At 35.8% G+C, this 25,169-nt stretch overlaps 2 protein-coding genes across 3 annotated transcripts in view; both read right to left on the bottom strand.

Moving 5' to 3' along the window:
- On the bottom strand, positions 11,832–13,015 carry LOC109835440 (protein FAR1-RELATED SEQUENCE 5-like). The gene is made up of 2 exons (XM_020403421.1): positions 12,578–13,015; positions 11,832–12,425 (listed from the first exon to the last, which is right to left on the bottom strand). Exons 1-2 carry the CDS (start codon positions 13,013–13,015, stop codon positions 11,832–11,834), a joined length of 1,032 nt encoding a protein of 343 aa, XP_020259010.1.
- Positions 17,148–25,169, bottom strand: part of LOC109834480 (protein FRA10AC1) — a 33,629-nt gene continuing 25,607 nt past the window's right edge. The window contains exons 9-11 of one of the 2 annotated variants that reach the window (XM_020402503.1): positions 25,037–25,120; positions 24,849–24,925; positions 17,148–17,484 (exon numbers count right to left, since the gene is read on the bottom strand). In XM_020402503.1, the coding sequence (XP_020258092.1) occupies positions 17,399–17,484; positions 24,849–24,925; positions 25,037–25,120 (247 nt within the window). In that variant the 3' untranslated portion in view covers positions 17,148–17,398. The remainder of the gene's footprint in view (positions 17,485–24,848; positions 24,926–25,036; positions 25,121–25,169) is intronic. The other variant, XM_020402504.1, reaches the window with a different exon arrangement.

Below are 25,169 nucleotides of genomic sequence, written 5' to 3'. Positions count from 1 at the left end.
TGCACGGGAATTATTTGCAAATAAAGATTTTCTTTTAAAATTATTTTGCAAATGAGAAACATTCTTAAACAATGGAACATATTGCAACTTAGAAGCTTTTTGTATATCAAAATAAAATTTAGCAAGATGTCCAAACCTACCACAAACATCACATTCAAAAGCATGTGGTCTACTAGAAGCATTTGGCAAATGAGATTTCTTTTTTAAATCAAAACAATATTCGACCAAATGACTAAAACGACCACAATGATCACATCTATACACATGAGCATGCTTATGATGAACAATGGGTGCATGTGTGTGTACATGTGATGAAGAAGCTACATGAGATGCACAAGGAGCATTGACATTTTTATGTTTGTGTGCATCATAGCAAAATTTAGCTAGATGGCCTTTATGGCCGTAAATAGAACACTTATAAACTTTGCTATATATGTGTGCATGATGAGTGGATGATTTCTTAGACTTGGCACACATATCTATAAGCCTCTTATGATTATCAAAGCATATTGTTGAATCTAAAGATGAAATGTGATTATTCATAAGATTCAAATTTTCATTTTTAGGCACATGTGTATTTTTAGAAGTAGAACATAAATAGTCATTTATAAAGGAAGCAGTATCATTTTGTATGTTCTCTACTTCTAACATGATATTATTTTTATCATGAGTCAAGTTAGTAATATCCAATTTTAAATTTTTATTTTCCAAATTTAACATATCATTGTTTTCTTGAAGAGCAATAATTTCTTGAGAAGTGATATCAAATTTGGAAGCTAACTTCTCATGATCGGATTTTAAATCTTTATGCTTGCTTTTTAAATCAATAAAATCATTTTGCAATTTGTTAAAGGCATGCAATAATTTTTCACTAGCACAAGCAAGTTCATCATTAGGTAAATCATTAATAGATTCGAACTCGCAAACCTCACTAGGGCTATCGCCTAGTGCTCCTGTGCATGACGCTCCTTTAGAACTTGAATCGGGATCCTCCAAAGCTTGTCGGATCGCCTCCAAGTCTCCTTGATGCGCTTCTATGAATTTCCATAATGTATAAGCGCTATCAAAAGAATCAAGCTTATTAGACATAAATGAATCAAATGCATTTAATAAAAATTCTAACATAAGCTTGTTCATAATAAACATCTTTTTATCATGTTTGCTCCACTTGGATTTCTCCAACGTGGGCACAATATAAGCACAATCAATGATTTCTCATAAATTGATATTTTTAGATTGAACAAATATTTTGAATCTAAAGCACCATTGAGCATAGGGGAAAACATTAAATTTAGGATCAATACTAGAATCATAGCCTAAACAAGATGCATCATTCATATCCATAATTTGTAAAAATATGCAAGCAAGATACAAATACAATAAAAACAAGATTAGCATAAAAAGATAATTTGGATCTTTAACTCAAGGCGATTAGACCATAAATCAAAGAGCACCAAGCTCTGATACCAATTGTTAGACCCTAGAGGGAGGGTGATTAGGGTCTTATGCTAATCTAATCCGATTTTATATCAATTAAAAACTAATTAACAAGTTATATTCTTGCAAGATAGATATACAATAGTTATAAGCAAGAATAAGCAATATACACAAAGTGATATATCCTATATGATGAAATATATATATGCAAGGATATGAAACTAACACAAGGGGTAAACAATATGAACTAAATAGTGGATCATATAAATAATGAGCTAATGAGAGAAAGGCTATAAAGATGAACAAATATAAGTGCTAAGCCAAACTCAAACAAGCAATATGATCACGGAGTTCGGACCTTCCGTCTTACGTCTCCGCTCCTCTCTTCCGGGGAGAAATCCACTATCACAATCCGGTTTGGAAGTCGGAACTTCTACACACTCGGTTTACAAGTTCACCGAAAACTCTCACACAACAAATACTATGCAATCACACTCTACACCCACACAAGTGTTGGACCTAGCCGTGTCTCCCTCAAGTGCTCGGTTACAACCTCTCCCTAGACTCGTCAACCGATGCCACTCCTCTTAGAACGATCCCCGACTCTCACCACACACTCCTCTCGGTGTACAAGTGTATTACAAAGTAATTTCACAATTAGGCTCAATACAATAATTGTTTGTTCTTTACTATGGATGAGAACACAATGAAAGCTCACACTCAATGTTACAACTCTCACAACCCCAAATATATTATGAATGCAAATACAATAAGCTCAAGTGGGTGTGTATAACAATGAGATAATATAATCAAATCTAAACTCAATATAAAAACTAGCTTTAAAGAATGATAATCAAATAACTAAGCAAATGTAAAGCTAGATAGAGTTTAGAAAACTTCTCCAATAGATGACAAGATGGAGAGATGGAGATTGGAGCCCAAACAAGAAGATGATCTCCTCCACTTGTGAAAACAATCTTCAAACCAAACAAACACTAAAACACACTTAAACCCTTGTTTAAAACTCTTTAAACTTGTTTAAAACATTTCTTGAGTACCCTTAGAAGTATGAGGGCATGGAGTATATATAGGCTCATGAAACAAGCCCAAAAACCCAAGAAAACCAAGCAAAAAGACAAAAAAAACGGATATATCAAAATCTGACAGAGCGGCGGTCGACTGCGAGCAACAAAAAACCAGCAGAAAACTCCAGAGAGTTCGACGGTCGACCGCGGCGGTCGACCGCGGCGATCGACCGCGGCGGTCGCCCGCGAGAAATTTTCAGCCGACGGTCGATCGTGGCGGTCGACCGCGAAAGTTTCTACTGCCCACTATGCAAAGGACTCAGGCGCGGTCGACCGTGACGATCGACCGTGAACTAATACATAAAAATGAAGTTCTGAAAACTATTTTTCTGAATTTAAAACACTGTTTAAAAATATCAAACAAATTCCAAAAAATGTAAAACTTTTGGGAATGATTATATACATAATAATAAACATGCTACAATAACTGGTTTCCAAAAAGGACTTCCCAAATAAAAAATATCATTATTTTACAAAATAGGCCAAAACATAAAAATGTAAACATGTGAATTTTGACATTTTGGCTAAACCATGTTTTGAAACTTTGCACAATGATTATATAGACTTAATAAAGTATGTATATGATTATTGTTAAGTCCAAAAACTAAGAATACAATATTTTTAAAAAATACAATAGAAATAAACCTTTGAGTATGGTATATGAAAATATATTTGTTTCATATCTGAACGTAGTTAAACCAAGATCACATAATAAATATGAAATATGTATTATTTCATATTTAATAAACATAAAAACCCAAAACCATGCATAGTATGATATTATTAACTATCAATATATACGTAGATAACGCTGTACCCAAATACGTGTGTGTACTATGATATTGAGCTTAAGTGTACTTAACACCACATAATATACAAACCTAAACTAAGTTAGCCTCAAGCTAGATCTTGATCTTCAAATAAGGCTCGATTACTTGGTACACTTGCGTGATGAAGCTTGAAACTTGGAGATGCTTGAACTTTGAATTGTTACATTAGCTTCACCTACCTATTCCGCCAACCTCCATTAAGATATTACGTGAAGCTTCTATTCATCCATCCTCCTTCAACTTTGTTGTTTGTCTATAATTAAATAAGTAAAACACATTAATATCAGACATAACAACTATTAGTGGTATAATTATTTGTTAAACATCATGCAATAACAAGAAGGTCAACAAAATCTTCCTACGTGCATGATCACTCTCATCTCGCAAGAGTGTCTCTTTAGGTCCTTTTTACGATCTAGGGTCTCTGGAAATGCAGCTGTGTACCGAGTACGATGTGTTTCATCTAGCCGACTCCCGCTCTTAAGGCTCTGCATTGGCTGGCTATAAACCACCTGTCCTTCATCTGTAGAGCTATCCATCTCGCTCTAACGGTCCATATCAGTCTTAAGCCTCTTTGTAAATTTTCTACCTTTGGATGCTGAATTGCAAATATGTTTCATAACTGATTCTGACACTCTGACACTCCAAGGCTGGCTGCAACTGACACAGCTCCCGTACAATGCTACTGGTTTCTACCAATTCTCATATGTCTAAAATTCACACTGGCTAAGGTGAGAAATATTCAATAGCAATCGAGCAACCTCTAAGCCGCATAACCCGATGTTGACTTTTCTTCTTACTACAAGTCATCTGCTACGAGCATTTTCGGCTTACCGCCAGATGATTACTGAATCGTGCGGACCAGGGTCAGTAGTCCTTGATTAAACTTCAATTCACCTCCTTTGTCTCTGGTCGAGTTCCTTCTGAGAGAAAAGATATTTAAGACTCTGATGTCTGTGAATAATTCAAACTGTACTTCATATAAGTAAAGTCTCCATGACTTCAGTGCAAATGCCTCTGCTGCTAACTCCAAGTCATAAGTGGAAATAGATCTGCTCATGTACTCTCAATTGCTGCGAGACATATGTTACTACTCTCTGAGTCTGCATCAAAACGTCTCCTAACTCTGCCAATGATGTATTTGTGTAGACCACAAATGTCCTGTCGTTGCTCGGAATAGTTAAAACTGGCGCTGTAGACAATTTAGCCTTCAAGGTATCAAAGGCCTTCTGGTACTCCATGCTCCAAATGAACTATACACCCTTCTTCGTAAGGCGTGTATGTGGTGTCGAAATCTTCAAGATGTCCTAGATAAACTTCTAATAATAGCCGGCTAAACCCAAAAAGCTATGAATCTTAATCTCCGTCTTCGGCGGATTCCAAATCAAGAACTGCTGAAATCTTAGCCGGATCTATTGCTATGCCCTTTCTGCTGATGACGTGACCGAGAAATCTGATTTCTGAAAGTCAAAACTTACATTCGCTAAACTTGACATATAGCTGATGCTCCTGTAGAGTCTGCAAAGCTAACCATAGATGTTGCTCGTGCTCTACCTCCGATCTCAAATAAATGAGGATGTCGTCGATAAAAACTATCATGAACTGATCCAAGAAGGGACGAAAAACTCGGTTCATCAAATCCATGAATACAGCGAGTGCATTGGTCAACCCAAATGGTATGACCAGAAACTCAAAAGATTCATATCGAATCAGGAAAACACGGCTTTGGAAAAATCCCTCTCCCGAACTCGCAACTACAATAACCCAAAATGAAGATCAGCCTTTGAGAAACATGCGCTTCGCGCAGCTGATCGAACAAGTCATAAATCCTAGGTAATGGGTACCTATTCCGGATAGTGACCTTTTTCAACTCTTTATAATCAATACACAAACGCATATTGTCGTCCTTCTTCTTCACGAAGAGAACTGGCACTCTCCACAGAGAATGACTCCCATGAATAAAACCCTGAGCTAACAACTCGTCCAACTGGGTCTGAAGCTCCCTCATCTCAGCTGGTGTCATGTGATAGGGTGCGCGGGATATCGGAGCTGTGCCTGGCTACAATTCAATACAGAACTCAACCTCTCATACAGGAGGTAATCCTAAGGATACTGGAACTAGAGCTCTGATACCAACTGTGACGCCCCTGTTTTCACACACGGCTGCAGTCCAAGGTAAACCCAGAGATGTCAAACCTGTCATGCAACTGTACTATATAACAACAAGTTTCACCAATCATAGCAATATCCTCTAGTGGGATCAAATAAAAGCGTAGGTACAAAACAGGCAAAGAGGTAGAACAATAATAATAGACATAATAAAGAGGATGATATCTCATAAATAAAGGTCATGTCTCAACTGAAAATAAACTGAAATACATATGGAGTCTGAAATAACATACGATGTCTCAACATGAATCAAAACGGAAAGTCGAACTAAGGCACATTGCCTTTACAAAATGAAACTAAACTCTAAGTCTGAATAAAATTTAAAACTATAGTGGAGCCTCTAATAAATCTCTCGGGACGACGACTATGCAAGAACTCCGTTATCTTGCGGCTCTCCGGAACTCCGAGCTACCTGAAAGGGTATTTTTAAAAGAAAAAGAAACAACAACAAGAGCGTCAAAGCGCTACAGCAAGATTACCCCCATCCGTCCCAGGGGAAGGGCTGCTAGGATGGAGTGAAGGTTCTATCTATTAAGCATAGTATACCTATATCATTTTCTTCGTATCTAGCGGAATTAATATTCAGATACCTACAAAACGAGATGTAGTACGTCGAGCAAAATAATCCAAACAAAAAAACCCTCATGTATATACCATATGTCCCGAATCGTAAACATCTAAACATTAATACCAAAATAAAAATAAACAATCTAATGAAACCAATAATTAGAGATCCATAACACGAGACTGGTACGTCGAGCGAAATAATCCAAACAAGTAAACCCTCATGTATATACCATATATCTCAAATTATGAATCTCTAATCATTGATCCCAACTAAGAAAAAAAAAAGACAGTAAAAGAAATAAGATATCAACACATCGTATTTATAATATATTCCACTATCACTAGGAAGGAGAATAAAATACCAATACATAATTTTGTATACTTTCAAAAGTAGCGTATCTCAGTTATATAGTTCACTGATAGGTCGTATTTATAATCGGCATTTGTCATACTTAGGCTATCAAGTAATTATCTCAGTGTGACGGACTATCCTATAGGTATCCTGAACTGTGTACACGGCTCATTAGTCTCATCGCGATCTCAGTGCATAACATGAGTGCGGGACGGACTACCAAATAGGCATCCTAGAAATACGGCTCACGAGCCTCATCGCACCCTAGTGCGGGACGGACGGCTAGATCAAGCCTCCTAAAATCCGACTCAATGGCATGTACATGTGAAATATCGACGCATTACCTTATGTAGTATTGAACTGAGCTCATCAACGATATCCACATAAATCTTTGTACCTCTGGCATGTCGATGTACTATCCCATATAATATTGAGCTATGCTTATCAATGATAGTTACCTCATGTATAAACCGTGTATATCTGGTGTATCGACGCACTATCCCATATAGTACTAATTAGTTGTGCTCATCAACGACATCCAATATGTATATGAACTATATCTAATTCAAATATGATCAAATCAAAATTTATCATAATCCCATTGGGATTCTTAAATGTATAACATAACATATTTATGACTATACGTATAATATCAAGCGGCTCAAAACTCCGCGAACGCACCTCTAAACGGCGCAACACAGCTCCACAAAACGAGCAGGAAAAACAGACATGACATCTGTTAGTAAAACAAGCATATCTTTCTCTAGGAATACTATTTGTAAAAGTTTTCTGTTTTGAAAACTACATTCACACATCTTTCAGATGAAATAATTTTGGTTCAGTTTGGAGTTCATTTGTTATCCCAAATCATTAGTTAAACATTATATATGTGCAGCCGTTTTTCTACAGGACATGTTGTTAGTAAAAAGATCATATCTTTCTCTATACAAATGATTTTTAAGATTTATCTTCTTTTTTAGAAACTAAATACATATATCTTTCATTTGAAACTGGTTTGGTTAAATTTAGAGTTTATTTTCTAATTCAAAATCTCAGTTAAACATGATACAATTGCTGTAGTTTTCTGCAAAAAATATTTATTTAGTACATCACTTAAATTTCTCATATATAAATGAAATTATGAAAAACCCTAATGATCATGATCATGATACTATCATAAACAGCAAGAAAAAAAATTACTAATCTAGCATTGGTTTATGTTTTAACATTAAAAATTTAAATTTTATCACATCATGTTAAGATTCAAGCACGAAAACACATATTCAACATCATATTAAACATCTAACTAGTTATTTAACTATGGGGAAGTGTTTGGGTGAAGATAATCTTACCTTAGACGTTGTTCTAAGCCTCTGAAATAACCAAAAACCAAAAAGAAGTACAACCAAGCCGTTTTCCCCTTGCTACACGTTGATGATCTCGCCCTCGTGTTGATATTTGCTTCACAAAGCTCTCAAAATTCTCAACTTTAGGGCTAGGGATTCAGAGAGAGGAAGAGGGACTGCTAGGGTTTGAAACTCTAATATAAAGATGTTAATTTTTGTGAAAACACATGTTTATATATATGCAAACCCGAAATAAACCCGTTTGACCCGAACCAGGAATCCTAATCTGACTAGGAAAATAACCTTTGGTATTTTGGCTATAACTTTCACGTCCGACCTCGGAATGAGGTGGTCTAAGACCTGTTGGAAAGATATTGAAGATACCTATAACTTTTGTCTTTTACGTTTTTCCAAATTCTAACTACATCTATGATAAAAATACAAAATCTCTTCGCTGATCATAAATTTCCAGATTTATACATCGAGCATGAATTGTGCATTTGCTCTTATATATATACATATTATATATATATAGAGAGAGAGAGAGAGAGAGAGAGAGAGAAATGGAAAAACTTGGTACCAAGTTGCTCTAAGCAACTTGGTAGTGATATGACCTAATTTTGTCTCTACATCTACATTGGAGTTAGTGAAGGGTGGTTGAGGCTCTATCTTCGAGGTGTGATGTAGGGGCAAGATTTGGCCACATCACTACCAAGTTGCTTTAAGCAACTTGGTACCAAGGTTCTCCATTTCTCTCATATATATATGTTATTCATATGAGAAAACTGGCCATGAGCTGCCAGCGTAGGGGAAATAAAACATATTAAACAGCACACTCTTAAAAACAGCATGTTTATATAATCTCGATGGTAATTTTGGTAAAATATAGAACTGGATCTAGACAGTGAGACGGACATGAGATGGTTAATTGCATTACAGAGAACAAAAGTTGGCATTATAGAGAAATAAAACATGTTACAAACTTCTTATTCAAGGAACTTTTGAATGTTCCATCAGCGTAGCTGATATGAAGTCAGGTTTAATTAAAACATGTTACAAACTTCTTATTCAAGGAACTTTTGGGCTTACCAGTATTGTGCTTTAATTTTACCAAGTTTAATTAAAGAAAATTCATAAAGTATATGCTACTGCATGTTTGCAAATTATATGACAAAAAACACAATTACATCTATAATCCAATCAATCCAGAACCATAATTTCTCTTATAATTTGCAAAGTATATGCTACTGCATGTTTGCAAAGTATATGCTACTGCATGTTTGCAAAGTATATGCTACTGCATGTTTGCAAAGTATATGCTACTGCACTTATAATTTCTCTTAATTCCACAAAGAAATTAAGAGAGTTTTTACTGTGATTTTGCTTCAAACCATAATTTTTTAGGTGGGTCCATGGCAAGAAAGAGTTTTTACATTGTGAAGAGAGGTCGACGGTGTGGAATTTTTAATAATTGGGAGGATTGTAAAATGCAAGTTGATAAATTCCCAAATGCCGCATATAAAGGGTATGCAACGTACGAAGAGGCTTTGGTTGAATGGGATAAGCACAGCATCGCTTGTGATTCAGCATCTAGTACAGGGCATGTCCAAATATCTTTTTATGTCCCGACACCTGATTCTGCATCGAGCTCAAGAACTACTATTTCCCCCATCTATGCTTTTGCATTAGGTTCAGTGTTTATAATATTAGTGTTTGTAATATGTATCATTGTCGTATTTATTTTTTTCCTCTCTTGCAAAAAATATGTGATTGTGAGAACTTATGTATCGAGTAACTTATGTGATTGTGAGATTGTGAAACTTATGTATCTTGTGAGAACTTATGTGATTGTGAGAACTTATGTCATATTGTTTGTATCAGATCAATAGCTATGTCATGCTTTCTTAATACCTTTCTGCTGAAAAAAGCATGTCTTGTGACTGTTGTTTCTCTTTCTCGTTTAATATGTGTGCATCTGGTTCCATTTCAGTCTTAGTCAAGAAAAACTTAACCTAAACAGTCGCGCTTGTGTATTTAATTGCATAGCCTTGTTTGTTGCTGATCTCTCTTAGGTTGACGGACCAATGTTGGTCTCAAGATATGCACCAGAGGCCTTCTTTTATTGAGATTCTCAGGAGGCTAGAGAAAATCAAGGAAAACCTGTCACCAGATCATCACTGGCACCTATTTCCTCAGTAGTAGCCAGTTTCATTGCTCAATGCCTCTCCTGCATGAACTCCACAGCACTTGTATAATTGGATATAACTGCTTGCTTCTTAATCATGAAGTGATTAGAAAGCTGAAAGTTGCAGATATTATCGCTCTCCTGTTTGTTGTTGGAGATGATAGACCATATAGCACGAAAGCAACTCCTCATATGCGCGCGTGCAATATTGGTTGTATAGTTGTCTGTTGATTAGGACACTTTTTTTAAACCTCTTTCTGCAGTTTATAGTCTGGAGCATCATATTTAACTATATTTTGTAATGATTTGACTTATAGGTAAGTTTGATTTATGTAGGAAAGCTGTTGTTGCTCCTGGCATATGCCTGCTGTGGATGGAAATGTTGAGTTGTGAATTCTTTTTCATTTTCCCTGTAATAAGAGCAATACAAACTGAGTTGTACCTTTGAAAAATGGAAATATAGTTAAAGTTTATTATATATCTTAACACATCAGTAGCTACAAGGCACAATCAGTCTTAACACAATCAGTCTTAATACATAAAATGTAGTAATACATCAGCAGCTACAAGACAATCAGCAACAGTTGTGGATGAACTTGAGCAACATGTACAAGCAAATAAATTTTTTGTTAAAAGTTAAAAACAGAGTAAATAAAGCATTGTTAAAGATTGATACACAAAAATGTAAGCAATCATACGTACATTAATCATGAGATATGACTTTTTGAACAAACCAATACATCCACCACCCGTGCATATGTTTACCTGCAAATTATATGACAAATTAATCATGAGATATGACTTTGTGCTATCAAGTTTCATAAACTTATATAGGGTTAAAACTGAATATCAACGAAAATGGTACCTTTGCAAGTTAACTTTACAACTAGTTCTATAATGCCTGAGTTCACCACATCTGCTACATATGCGTTTCTTCCTTTCTTTCTTTTCTTATGCCTGTTCTAAACCTGACTGGATTCTAGTAGCATTGCGTGGACGACCTTTAGTCCTTGCAGGTCTATCAGGATCACGAACTGTTATCTAAGGAATGTTCTCTATTGTATGTGAAATAGGTGCGGAAGGTTGAGGAATATCCATAATTTGATCTTGAGTTTCTCCAACTTCTTCTTCAAGTGATTCCATGAAATTTGTTAGCACATCATCAAGTTGTTGCAGCTTCTCTTCTGAATCAAATGCAAGCTCGAGCACATTATTGAATTTTGCTCTTAAAGCCCAAGATTTTAATAAATTAATCTTCTCTTCACAGCTGGTGATGTTTCTTCCAAATACAATATTGCCAACCCCAATGTTACGATGCCTTGCATGTATGGTCCAACGGTGTAGGATGTAGTGGTCGGGTAATGAATCCATTTGCCTAGCCATCATTAGCGATAATATATGTCTACATACAACACCATTAGTTTCAAACAAAGCACAAGTGCAACAGAACTGGATCTGACTGGATTGTTCATAAGTAACCACCTCCCATTTTCCTCTATCTGTAAACTTACAGACCTTGTATTCAACAATGTCCCCATCTTTTCTCAATTCTTCACAGAACTCTGTACCAAATCCTTTGAATTCAGTATGGAACACATCAAACATATTGCGTGTATACATTTCTCCAGCTTGGATCTCAATTGGATGTCCAAGGAGCATAACCGGCTTTGTGTTCAGACTCTTAAAATCTTCATGGGCTTCACTTAAGCGACGATGAGTTACTGCTTTTTCATATTGTGTCACAAACTCGTGTAACTGAGTCTGTGAGTTAACATACCCATCAAAAAATGCATTAATACTTTCACTCCTTTGGCTCGATCTCATTCCAGCAAAAAAAGTATCCTTCAGATAACACGGCACCTAGTGTTCTCTGCATTTGTAAACTATTTGCAACCATCCCTCCCCTTCTTCATTTATATCAAACTTCTCTTTCATCTCAACCCAATATCCTTCACATTGTTCAATTGAAGAACTATTGCACCACAAGCCCCAATACCTTTGAAACTGTTCACCATAACGAGATACCAAAGTAGGCAAATGATCAATAATATGCTTTTGCATGTGCCAATAGCAATAACGATGTCTTTTCGTTGGAAACACTGAGTGAATAGCATTACACATTGCTCTATCCTGATCTGTTATAATAGCACCTGGTTCAATGCCGTGCATGCATTTCAGCCATTCTTCAAATAACCGAACAAAGGTATCTTCCTGTTCATCGGCTAATAATGCACAACCAAGTAAAGTGGACTGCCTATGGTGATTTACACCAGTAAATGGAGCAAATGAAAGACCGAACTTATTAGTTCTGTATGTCACACCAAACGCAATAACATCACTGAATTGCAAATAAGATGCTCTTGATCTTCCGTCGGCCCAGAATACACTCCTCCTTTGTCCACTACTGTCTACTTCTATTGCAAAATAAAATTCTGGATCATTCGCTGTCATACTCTGAAAATGTCGAATGATAGATATGCATTCATGACCAATATTGTTGACTCTTTGGGTTCTGATATGATCAATGCACTGTTGTGATGTCACAAATTCACCGTCTCTTCCATTGGTTGCATTGATAACGCGAGAAATAGTGGAAGGAGGCATACCTTCTTCTCTTTACATCTTTGAGTTTTATGAAATTGTTGATGTGATCTGTGCATTTTTGCTTTGTCTGGACTACTCAACACATGATTTGTATGTTCTTCAACAAACCCCGTGACCTCCCACGATTTGTCCTCCAATAATTTAACTCGCATCATTGCCTTACATCCCACTCGGGTCTCTCGCTGAAGAGGGATCTCTATCTTGCCACTATTAGGTTTATAGCCCTCCTTATCACAAACAAACTTTTTGTCTACCACTTCTCTAGTCTTGCGAGAGTAATTCACACTGCTCTTCCTTATTCCAAAACCCATCAACAATGCATAAGAGTTATAATAGTTATAAGCTTCTTCATGACTATTAAACTTCATTCCTAGTAGTGGTTTAGGAGCATTTACAGTATTGGCCGCAGTTTCAATTCCAATAACACTTGATTCTCCCATTCCTCCATTCCACACTCCTAAAGAAAAAAATAAATTCAAGAAAAACAAACTTAGTATTTTTGTCATTTCCTTTTTTTTTGTTTTCAGCTGGTTATTAAAACCTCTAATTTAGCTCAAGTCATGAAAACGGTGCTTATCAGTTTTTATTCTCATTTCATTTTTTTTCATACCTATGACTGTAATATAATCATTTTGGAGGTAAAAATATGCTAAATTAGCAAAAATTGGCAATCAAAGAACCTATCACTATCTTCTATTGCCAGTAAATCATTTGATAAACATAGACCCAGAGTAACATAAGATCAGACAGTTTTGAATATAAAACTGGGATACGGTGAATAACAATAGTTAAATACATAACGAAAGTTGAAAACAACAAACCGCTTAAATACACAAGCTATAGTGTCCCTGGTTGTCAATAGTCTCTTCCTCCTTTAACCAAGACTTATTTTATACTTAAAAGTATTAATTCCATCAAATCTCATAAACTTTACTATTGTGTTTGAAACCTTCAACACGTCATAGGCAAAGTTGCTCTAATCTACATTAAAACAACAACAAGAAAGACACATCTAGCATCCCCAGTATGTAAACCCAAAAGATACAAGACTTTCTATATGAACAAGCAAACAAATTGAAGACTAAGCAATTGAACAAATAGAAACCTACGATCTTTTTATTAAAGACCAAGCAAACAAATTTTTACAAATAGAAACCAGTTCCTCTTTTTATTAAATACTGAAATCTCAAGCTAACTACACTTTCTACATGACCAATAGGGTTTAAAATAGACTTACGAGAGGCGGAGGTGATCGCGTCGGCTGCAGGCTCGGCGGAGAGAGGAGCTCAGGCGGTGGTCGCGGCGGCCGGCAAGGAGGGCCGGAGGTGATCGCGGCGGCCGGAGGAACTGGCGGAGTAGAGGAGCTCAGGGCGGTGCGCAGTGGTCGCGGCAAGCCGCAAAGGATGGCGGGAGGTGCTCGAGCGTCGGAGAGAGGAACTGGGGAGAGAGAGGAGCATCTTAAATCAGATCTGGGATTGAGATACTGGGAGAGAGAGCCTGGAGAGAGAGATTTGGGAAAGAAAAATGAAATTTGGCGTCACGAGAATGGGATTTGGTCACCGAGATCTTCTTGAACTGGCAGGAGGAGAGGAGCATTTTTTTTCAAATCACCCCCTGGCGAGAAGAGAGAGAGCTGGAGAGAGAGATATTGGGAACAGCTGGAACGACAGAGATAACAAAGGTGGGGTTTTTTTCAATCACCCCCTGTCAGCGCACATTTCCCGCTACGCTGCAACCTCATGCCAGTTTTCTCCATATATATATACATATATATATATCTAATATATATATATATATATTATATATATATAATATATATATATATATATATATATAGAGAGAGAGAGAGAGAGAGAGAGAGAAATATGGGTATGCTTGGTACCAAGCACAAAAAGTTGTGTTTGGTAGTGAGGTGTCAAATCCCCCTCCACTCATTCAAATATGGGAACAAATTCACATGGGTAATGAGTGGATGAGGATGTGACACATCACTACCAAGCACAAAATTTGTTCTTGGTACCAAGCATGCCCATATTTCTAATATGAGAAATATGGGTATGCTTGGTACCAAGCACAAAAGGTTGTGCTTGGTAGTGAGGTGTCAAATCTCTCTCCACTCATTCAAATGTGGGAACAAATTCACATGGGTAGTGAGTGGATGAGGATGTGACATATCACTACCAAGCACAAAATTTGTGCTTGGTACCAAGCATACCCATATTTCTCATATATATATATATATATATATATATATATATGGTAATGTTTTCCTAATGTGACACCTTAAATTCCCACCTAAGGAAGCGGCTTAAAATCACATCATTCCCTAATTTTTTTGCGATTCGCTCTGTTGAACTTGATCTACACATTCTTAAACCCAAACACAACAATTTTAGGGTGAACCCGTCGTGTTTTGACTATTCGTTGAGCCGTGCAAAAGGTTCTATTCATTTGAAACCGTTAAAATTACGGTTAGTGGATGAAGGATCAAAACACAACGGGTTCATCCCAAAATTAGTGTGTTTGGGTTTAAGAACGTGTAGATCAAGTTCAATGGAGTGGATCGTAAAAAAAAGGGAATGATGTGATTTTAGACCGCTTCCTTAGGTGGGAATCTAAGGTGTCACCTTAGGAAAACATTTCCCAATTATCTATATATATATATGATATATATATAAGTATATAATATTATATTAATATATAGAGATGAGAGAGAGAGAGAGAGAGAGAGGAGAGAAATGGGATTGCCTGGGTACCAAGCACAATTTGATGGCTTGTAGTGAGTTGGGCAATATCTGTCTCCACTCATTGAAATCGAAGGCCCGACGGATTCATATTGGGTTGGAGTGGTTCAGAATTAAACATGAGTGGATGGAATAGGACACTTTCACTACCAGCACAACTTTTGTAGCTTGGGCTACAAACTACACTAATTTCTCTCCTCTCTCTCTCTTCTCTCTCTCTCTCTCTCTCTCTCTCTCTTATATATATCATATATTATATATATATTATATATATATATATATATATTATATATATATATGGATATATATAATGATATAGGTATATTTATATATATATATGATGAGAAAGTTCGTATCTTATTACTAACGCACAAATTTTGGTGGTTTGGTGGTGGGTAAAGGTGATGGCTGTCGACATCCTCAGGTCCACTCACTACCCATGGGTGGACAGTGTGTGCGTCCGCATATTGAATGATGGAAGGGGCGGATGCTGACACATCCTACCAGCACCAACTTTTGCTGCTTTGTACCAAGTCATACCCTATATATATATAGTATATATATATATATATATATAGGTGTAATATATAATATAGTATATATATATAATATATAATAAGATCACGGCTCAAAATAAGAGGTTAAAGATCAATATATAGCTATACGATCAAAGCTATAAATGTATGAATAATAGCCATTTCCAAATAAGATAATAATCGAGAAATGAGTGGCATCAACAATCCGAAGCAAGCAAGCAAGCAATTATTGACAAGCCAATTTCATTTCCAACCAAATTTTACATAACCATATGCCCGCTTAAATGAACCCAAAAGACACGATACAACAACAAAAGCATCAATTTTAACTCCCTCACGCTATCTTGTGGCAAACGCGAGCAGTCGGCATGGTGACACATATAGGAGAGTACTTCTTCCTTGCCTCCACGCTGCCTCGCTTCGGCTCATCCTCCTCCGCAAAAGCCACCATTCCCGGCCCAGACCCCACGCACAGCTGTCAGCGGCAGCCGCGCTGCACTGGCAAGCCACGGCTGCATCATCCGGCTGTTCCTCCGCCTTCTCTCCTTTGCATCAAAAATTTGCAGCAGCAGCATGCAGCCTCCGGCTGCCAGCAGCGGCCTTGGCCACGACAGAGCTCCGGCTGTTTCCAGCAGCTGCAGTGCCAACAAAGGAAGAGGCCATACTGACTGATGCCATCTTTTTTTCGGAGTTGTTTGATTGCGGTTCGGTGTGAGCGATATGAACCAATGTGGGACTAAAAAGTGAGACGCCAATGATGGGTGAGGTTGGGAGAATGCCGCTAAGGGTATCTTATCCCTAGGGATTTTTCTGCCAATAACAGATGTACACATGGCATTTTATCAAGCTGAAAGGAGGATAGCAAGAGTCTGGGAGGGAAAACAAACAGTGCCAACTTGAAAAGACTATTCAAACATGCACCAGAAATTCTAGCAACTGGATAAGCTGAAGGCAGCAGACAAAAATAATGGAGGGTGTAATGATAACAGCAACAAGCTAGAACAACCCAAAGACTGCTCAAGCTAAACTTAAAACAATCTTTCAGAGCTACTATAGTATTCAAAAGTTGAATTTAAAAATGAGAAAGGGAACAAAAGCTAAGGTGTTCATTCCTCAATGAAGTAATAATAATCTACCCAGTCAATATACGCAACATGCACGGTTAGGTTCGACTGCTTCACTGTACAGCAATTTCCAAATTCGTCGATGAAATGGTTGTGTAGCTTATCAACTCACTGTACAGGAGTTTCTAAATTGTATGAGGTAAGGAAAGAAATCAAGTCCGACCGAAATGAAATATGATTTAGCAAATACACTAGATTATGCAACCAATAAGTAGCTTAACTTAAATGAACAATATCAAAGTGGTAGCATGTGATGAAATAGAGCATCATCCACCTCTTACATGTTATATAACCACAAACAGAGAAACGCCCAGCTTTAGATCTTTTGTTTCAGGTATTATATACAGCTGCACAAGAAGCAAAGAACTGCGTAGGTGATTGCTGTAGTTAGATGTTATTAACCAAATACATTAGAGTTATCATGGAAACATGCCCTCCAGATACTCCTCGAAATTTTCATCATCATCATTCTTTGCACCACTTGCTGACGAGGAAGTCTTCCGGCCTATCCACACAAAAATCAAAAGGTTAATTTTCTACGAAGTAGAAGGCAAGATGGTGATAAAAGAAAGGAAAACATGGAACCAAAACTCAAATACATTTAAAGCCTGGGCATTCTCAAATATCCAGCACATATTATAACAGGATTCAAATTTGGATCTAAATGTACTATAATGGAAGATCATTAAGGATGAAAGGACACCTCAATCTCTTACTCCTGAGCATTTTAAAAATAAAAGGTCAATCTATTAACGTCCAACAATCCAATTATTCCTTATTATCCAATTGCAAGGAAACCCATCTTAAATCCCAACCAAGCTCCAAGTGAAGGAAGTAAACTTGGCATCATTGTTTTAAAAGTCATTTAACGTGCCCCTTTAGCCCCTCTGCATCTGTGCACTTCAGATCTGCTTCAAGATTTAAAGAAGAATCATAACATGAGTATTATCTTCTTCTATTAATCTATGCCGTTGCAATTGATATATTAATGGAAACTCTTATTTACATTATTAGCTATGCACTATTGTTTACTTTTTCCTAGACTGCATTACTTTCCAATTCTTTAAAAAGCCTCGGCATATTTTGCCACCAAAGCCCCTGAGACTCAACATTTGCCTTGCCACTTATTTTTTTCTGCTTTCCACAAATTTTGCTTCTACTCTCCACCAAGGTTATTGATAGCAGATAGCGTCGCGTAGCGGTGAGGTATCGCCAAGGCTATTTGCGCCTATAGCGACAAAATAACAGCAAATAGCGCATAGCCAAATAACGATCAAATTTAAATATTCTAAAATATGAAAAACCTATAGAAAAATCTAAAAAACCTACAAATGCATATTTGATGATTTATAGAGATCCTAAGTATGAAATAGATGTGTAACAATTGCATAATATTAACGAAGTACTATAAAGAATAAAAAAGCACTAGAGATGGTGGAGGTGGTGGCGGAAGCACTAGATATGGGAAGCACCGAAGAGAGAAAGGGAGAGAATCGGCGGCTAGTATTTTTTCTCTTTTGTGGCAGCTAATCAAAGACGAGAGAGAGAGAGAGAGGGGTCTGATAGGTTTTAATGACAAAACAGTTCGGCTTTGGGTATGGGTCGGGTAGAATATAAAGCTATCCACAAAATAAAAGTGGGTTTTAGCAGTCAAAAGTGCTATTCAACGCTTTTAACTGTTAAAACCCACTATTGCGCGCAATCACCAGCAAATAGAGATTTTGGCTACTATTTGTTACCGCTTTCGCTAATTAATAGCATAGCGGTAATCAGCGCTAATGCTATGAAAACCGCTATAACGGCGCTATGTACCGCTATTTACAACAGTACTCTCCACAATTTTCCTTTGGATAATTTGTCACTACTATAGACAATACAACATAAATTAAAGAATAAGACTTGTTTAAATATATACTCCCAAGATCCTTTTGACGCAATCTCTCTCTAAAATTGCTCACTTTGCATTCAATTGGTGTTGCCTCAGATGCCAAATTAACCCTATTTAACATGCCCAATAACTTTAAACTGGGAAAAACTGCGATTGACATGATTAATGGTTTGAATGTATCTACTAGCAATTCCATTAAACTTTTTTCTGCAGTAGCTGGGAACATATCCCACTAGAATTTCACGGAACCAATGATCAAAATCAAGACCTTGTTGATGGGCTATAGACTTCAATGATGATTCACAAGTTGTGTCATCTAAATCAGAAAATCTCCATTATAATTCAAAAAACTTCTTAAATGTATCTACAGGCTAATAGAAGAATCTTTACAAGTATACCCAAAAACTCCACTAATGTATCAACAGGCCAAAAATTCAAATTCTGCCTTTGGCAAATTTCCTAACAAGAATTTGCAAAGTACCGTCAAACACTCACAACTATCACAATAAACTACCATGTATTTACAAATAAAATAAACCACATCAAGTTTTTCATGCTTTTTCTTGAAATACCCTCTAGGACCTACCTTTTTTGGACAACAAAATCCTTAATATATCATATATTTTTGTGATCCCGGTCTTCCCTAATCTGTATATAATCTCAAGTTTTTCCATACTCACACACTTCTACAATCCTTAGTATCTTCCACAGAGAGGAAAAAATCGTTAAGGTCTGTATGATCTGAGAAAGAATAAGAAACCCAACATTCTCTAAAAAAGTAACAAAAAAAGGCTATCAATCCTCAAATTCTAATAAAAATTTTCATCATCCTAAACACCTTTCATTGCAAAAGAACATCTTACAGCAATATTCAACTAGTCGTGATTCCTTGGATGACACCATTAAACCATAAAGGCCTATGTTGCCAAGCGTGTCAATGGCAAACTCAAGTCGACATCAAATTCTAAGATTTCTTTCTCAATATAACTTGTTTAACAGCTGTACGTGGGTGTTTAACTATTTTTAATTTCTCGTGTCTATCCTACATCATTCTTTGACATTAAAAGTTGACATCCACTGTTCATTAGTTTTTTGTTTTCTTCCTCCTATGAGTAAACATTGTTGAGTTAGGGTGAGGATAAAATATTGCAAGGGCTGAATGTGAAAGGTAAAGTACAACATGTGTGACATCAATTCATACTCCATTGAGGGTGTGATGTGGGTTGGCTTTTTTTTGGTGATTGGGAGAGATGGGTGTAATAGTGGTTGGAATGAGCTTGTACTTGAAGATTGCACTTTCCTTGATTGAAACGTTGATGAGAAGAAACAAGGCTGGTGGATGGTAGAGATCAAAAGAGATATCATAAGATAGGCTTGGAAATCCGAAGAGGAGAAAAAGAAACGGAGGTCGCAAGGTGGGTGTCTTCCAAAAGTAAATCACGGAATTCCAGGCAATTTTTCTTTTCAAGATATCATATCAACTTGTATTTCCATAGTGTAAAATTTCTAACCGTAAGACTTCTTAAGTTTGGTTTAGTTCAAATGATAACATTGTTATTTCCTAATTACTTCTATTCTAGGATATCCCGACATGGCTTCTAGGGCTCCGTACCTGTGTCCGACATGTTTCGGGTACGGTTGCATACCCAAACGGTTAAGACATGGCCATGAAAAGTTTGGGTTCAAGGGAAAGTGAAGAGGGATGAATGGTGGGAAGAAGACGATGAAATAAAGGGGTTGTTTGGGCTGTTGTGTGTTTGAGAGAGTTTTTTTATCTTTTTTTAGAGTGGGGATCACATGGTGACCTTATGTTGAGCTGTTGGTTTTTTTAATCCTTTCAATGCTAATGTGTCATCCTCCCATGTGACCAAGCACATGGGAACTAGAGGCAATTCGAAGTCTTAAGAATTTGACTAATTGTCTTTTAGCGGAAGAGAGGGAAGATGCTTTGATTTCTTGAATTATGACTTTCTTATGGATGGGAAGACACTGAAGACCCTTCTAGGGTGTTTGGAAATTAGGCTGAAACTCTATGAATGAAAAAACATTGTAAAAAAATATAATTTTTTATACTACTAAGGTTATAAATATGAAATATCTCCTATATAATTTTTATATTTAGCCGTGTCCCCGTACCCTACTTTTTTCAAGTTTGTTGTGTCTCGTACTCGTACCCTTACGGCCTTACCCGCACCCATACCTATATTTATACAACATTGTTTTTACTATATGTTCCCCTTGTTATAGTTATCAAACTAAGCATAGAGTTCTCTTTTTTCCCAGTTAACTTCAACTGATGCATGACCCATCTACCACCAATTTCACAATCTAACTAATCTGATTGTAAGTCTTCATCTCCCATGATTATTTAAAATAATGTAGTTATGCATTTGCTTTTATAGACTTAATGTTCTATCATATATTATAGTCATAGAAAGGGTCATTTTTAGATCTTAACTTTTACAGCAACTTTGAGAGTATTAGAAACCGCACAAGGTTAAATGAAGCTCATGTTATTAATTGAGGGTTTTATTGTATACTATAAGAAGATATCTCTAAATGTTCTAAAGCTACCCAATTATTCCATGAATTATCCTGTACAATTAGCAACACAAAATTCTATCAAAATTTTCTCAAATGCAATGATATAACAATCCAAAATGTTTCTCTGCACAAACACTTTTACGTCAAGTCAAATCTTCAGCATATTGCTTCTGTTTTTCTTGTAGAATGAAACATTTATATGTGCATCAATGTAAGTCTGCACATAAATCTTAAAACATTTTATCCTGAGCTCCTGCATCTTATAACTTTGCTCCTACATCTTATAACTTTGTTTGATGCGTCAACAGAACATGTGCATTTAGTGATAAAAATGGTCATAACTACAACTGCAATACTGAAGCACACAAATCAACTAAATTTATCAGCCATGTGATAGTCTCAAGAGTCAAACTTCTTATTCCTTCCCAATCATCATATCTCCAAGCTTTTCATGCTCGACGCAAGATATTTAACCCTTTTGTGTTTAGGATATCTGGGATCAGATTGCAATGGACTTTGGTCGACCCCTTATTTTCTCTAGCGTGATTGGTTTACCGAAAGCCAAGATTTTTATCTAGCATATGCCATACATAAACTACCATGTTATGTACAAGCTTTCATATTTTTTCAGATGTTTTCATGTCAAGATCAATGGATCCTTAGCCTGTGTCACACTCAACTTAGATACAATTGGAATAATCGATCAATATTATATCCAATAATCTTTTAAAGGAATATGTAATTTCAATTAAGTTTTCGCTCATTTTCAAGAGTTCTTGCTTGCTATGTGTGAAGTTTTCTCTGTCCCCCATGTCCAGCTGGGTTATTTGCTAGTCCATTTTATAGTCCAAAATCATCGAAACAAACCCAATTACATTAGGATTTTTTTAGAGCAAGAGGAAAAGAGAGCTTTTATTAAACAAATGCTAATTTTAGGCTGTTTACATCAACAACTACCTTCTTGATGTTATTTTGTTTCTTAGAATATTTTCTGTCTCGAAAATTTTTCCAATACTGCTAGTTGATATTTGACGTTCATTTATCGCAGTTGGGAAAGTGGATGAACTAGTATTGTGGATTTGCACTAGAAAAGAAAACGAGGTTAGAGAAAGAAACTTTCTTTGAAATTGATGATTTTATTTCAGTATCCAAATTGATTTCTTAAGATGAGTTCGTCAAATTTTGGTGCGAACAGTTTAGGGGCTAAATAGTAAAAGAGGAAAGAAACAAAAGTAAGGGAGAAGAAGAGAAAACGGTAGACAAAAAATCCTTTAAATATCTAGCCCGCCACGAATTCTAAATTAAAATGATTTGCTTCATAACAACGTACGAAGGCCGGTCTACCCATACTTAAATTAAAGCAATTTTGGATCTTCATTATAATTTACTGAGATAGTAGTACAATACTATTGTTATTTTGTGATTTGTTTTTCCAAAGTGAAGGACAAACTAATAATTTTACCTTTTCCATGGATGCCCAAACAAAATTAGTTTAAAGTTAGATAATCGTAATATACTTTAACTATTATTAAATTAAAGCAATTTAAATGTTCAGTGTAGTTTAGTGCGAAACGAGTTAAAGTTTATTGCTGGTTTATGATTCATTTTCCTGAAGGAGGAAACAATAATTCCATTAACGCTCATACAAAATTTTTAGAAGTTAAATAATTCATGGGCAGTTTATAGTAGTACATTATAGATTTTATTGTACTTTACAGTGAAAACCATGAAAGCTTGTGATTAACTTGTGTAACTAACACTAAAAAATTAAACAGATATATACACCTAGAAACAAAGCCAAAGTGATGCAAGACAGATTTGGATGTGAATCTGGGAAAAGATTTAATGTGATTGAATTACGATTTCTTGTTAAGGATTTAGTTTTTCTTTTAGTTGTGATTTTTAATTAGGATTGAGTTTGTTCTTAAGTTATGATGTGTGATTTGATGTTATCTATTAGTTAGGATTATAATTTTATTTTAGTTCTATAAATAAATATATTTTTTCATTTGAGGGATGAGAAAAAAATATTTGTGAGAAATCTTGTATGTTAATTGTAGACAGTACTAGACATGTGAGTTGCTGTCATATGAAGTGCCCTGGTGTGAAGTCCATCATTTACACATTTTCTTTAAATGCTATTTCTATATTAGTTTTTTATTTTATTTTATCCTAATAATCATCCTTATCACTATTCTTCTGGCCCCTATCATTTGGTATCAAAGCCGAATATATCCACCATTGCACATTCAAAATCAGAAATACAACAATTCCAAGTTCAATGAGATTCAATTTTAAAACTCAAGGTAGAGTTTCTTCAACTGCAAGAGATGCACAACAAATTTGGATGTGAACCTGGTAAAAGATTTAATGTGATTGGATTAGGATTTCTCATTAAGGAATTGATTTTTTTAGTTGATATCTTTAATTAGGATTGAGTTTATTATTTAGTTAGGAATGAATATGTTATTATGTTAGAATGTGTGATTTGATGTTATCCATTAGTTCGGATTAAGATTTTATTTTTAGGTCTATAAATAATATACTTTTTCATTTGAGGGAGGAGAGAAAAGTGTTTGTGAGAAACCCTACATGTGAATTGCAGTTACTATTAGGTATATGAGTTTTTGAGGTAGTTGAAGAGTCTGATTGCCTAGTAGCCCTAGTGGAAGTGCTTAATGCGAGTGTGATTCTAGCCTATGCTCAGTTCCTACACACTACTCTACTCTGTGAAGTGTCCGAGTATGAAACCTATCATTTGTATCTTTTCTTCTTTAAATGAAGAGTGCAATTTCTATATTTATTTTTTATTTTATTTTATCCAAATAATCATTCTCAATAAATCACTATCCAAATAATCATTCTCAATTTGTAAAGACGAAGACGAACGAGAGGAGTCCGCGGCGGAACAAAAGGTTAAAAAAGAATTAATCAAGTAGGCTTTGAGTATTAAACTCAAACCCCAATACTTATCAACTCAAAAAAATAATAAAAAATAAAAAAAATCGGCCGATTTCTAATTTTTTTTAGGGCTGAAAATCGGTCGATATGTCCGCAATATCCCCCGATATGTCCGACATGGGCTCAAAAATGATATTCGACTTGAAATGACCATATCCGTGTCGCTCCAACCTCTGATCCAACATGTCGGTCGACATTTAAAACCATGTCAGATATAGCTTAGGTGTATTAAAAATATTAATAAAGGCTGATCTTGAATAGTTGAGAATCGATTGTTACATCTCTAAAAAATCAGCTAAAGTTATCTACATAATCATAGTTAACCGTGAGGATTTATGTATTTTCTCAAACCATAGCTTTAGCTTTGATATGTCATCTATGAGAAGAATATCTCATGATATTGATGATGTAACCTTTTCATGACATAGTGTAAGATTCATATCAACTCTATGCAAAAAAAAAATTTAAAAGATTACCTTTCCTTCGTTTACCAGTACTGTGACTACTATCATAATCATCATCAGTGGTATCATCATCACTTGATTCTCTTTCTCTACATTTCAACAAAAAATCAATAGGAGTTTAAAAAAGTGAAAAAGAAACAAAAAATTGTTGTGCTTGCAATGAGCTCACAAGAATAAAATGAAAAGCGAATACAGTACACCTTTTTCTTTTTTGTTTATCCTTTTCTTTCCTTTCCAATAGCTCCTTCGCTTTTTGCCTTTTATATACAAGTTTTTCTGCACATCTTTGAGAAAACATCCCATCAAGGTAAATAGTAACGACTAAATTAAATT

Source organism: Asparagus officinalis, chromosome 3 (assembly GCF_001876935.1).
Source record: "Asparagus officinalis chromosome 3, Aspof.V1, whole genome shotgun sequence".
NCBI lineage: Eukaryota > Viridiplantae > Streptophyta > Magnoliopsida > Asparagales > Asparagaceae > Asparagus > Asparagus officinalis.
The sequence above is the reverse complement of the archived record's forward strand: the minus strand, read 5'-3'. Positions and strand labels throughout refer to the sequence as shown.

What these genes read in the sequence shown, in the direction of transcription:
- LOC109835440 (XM_020403421.1), bottom strand. Translation starts at nt 13,015, where the DNA reads ATGGGAGAATCAAGTGTTATTGGAATTGAAACTGCGGCCAATACTGTA. An exon ending in AAAGATGTAAAGAGAAGAAG is followed by an intron (nt 12,426 to 12,577) that starts GTATGCCTCCTT and finishes CGACATTTTCAG; the next exon opens with AGTATGACAGCGAATGATCC.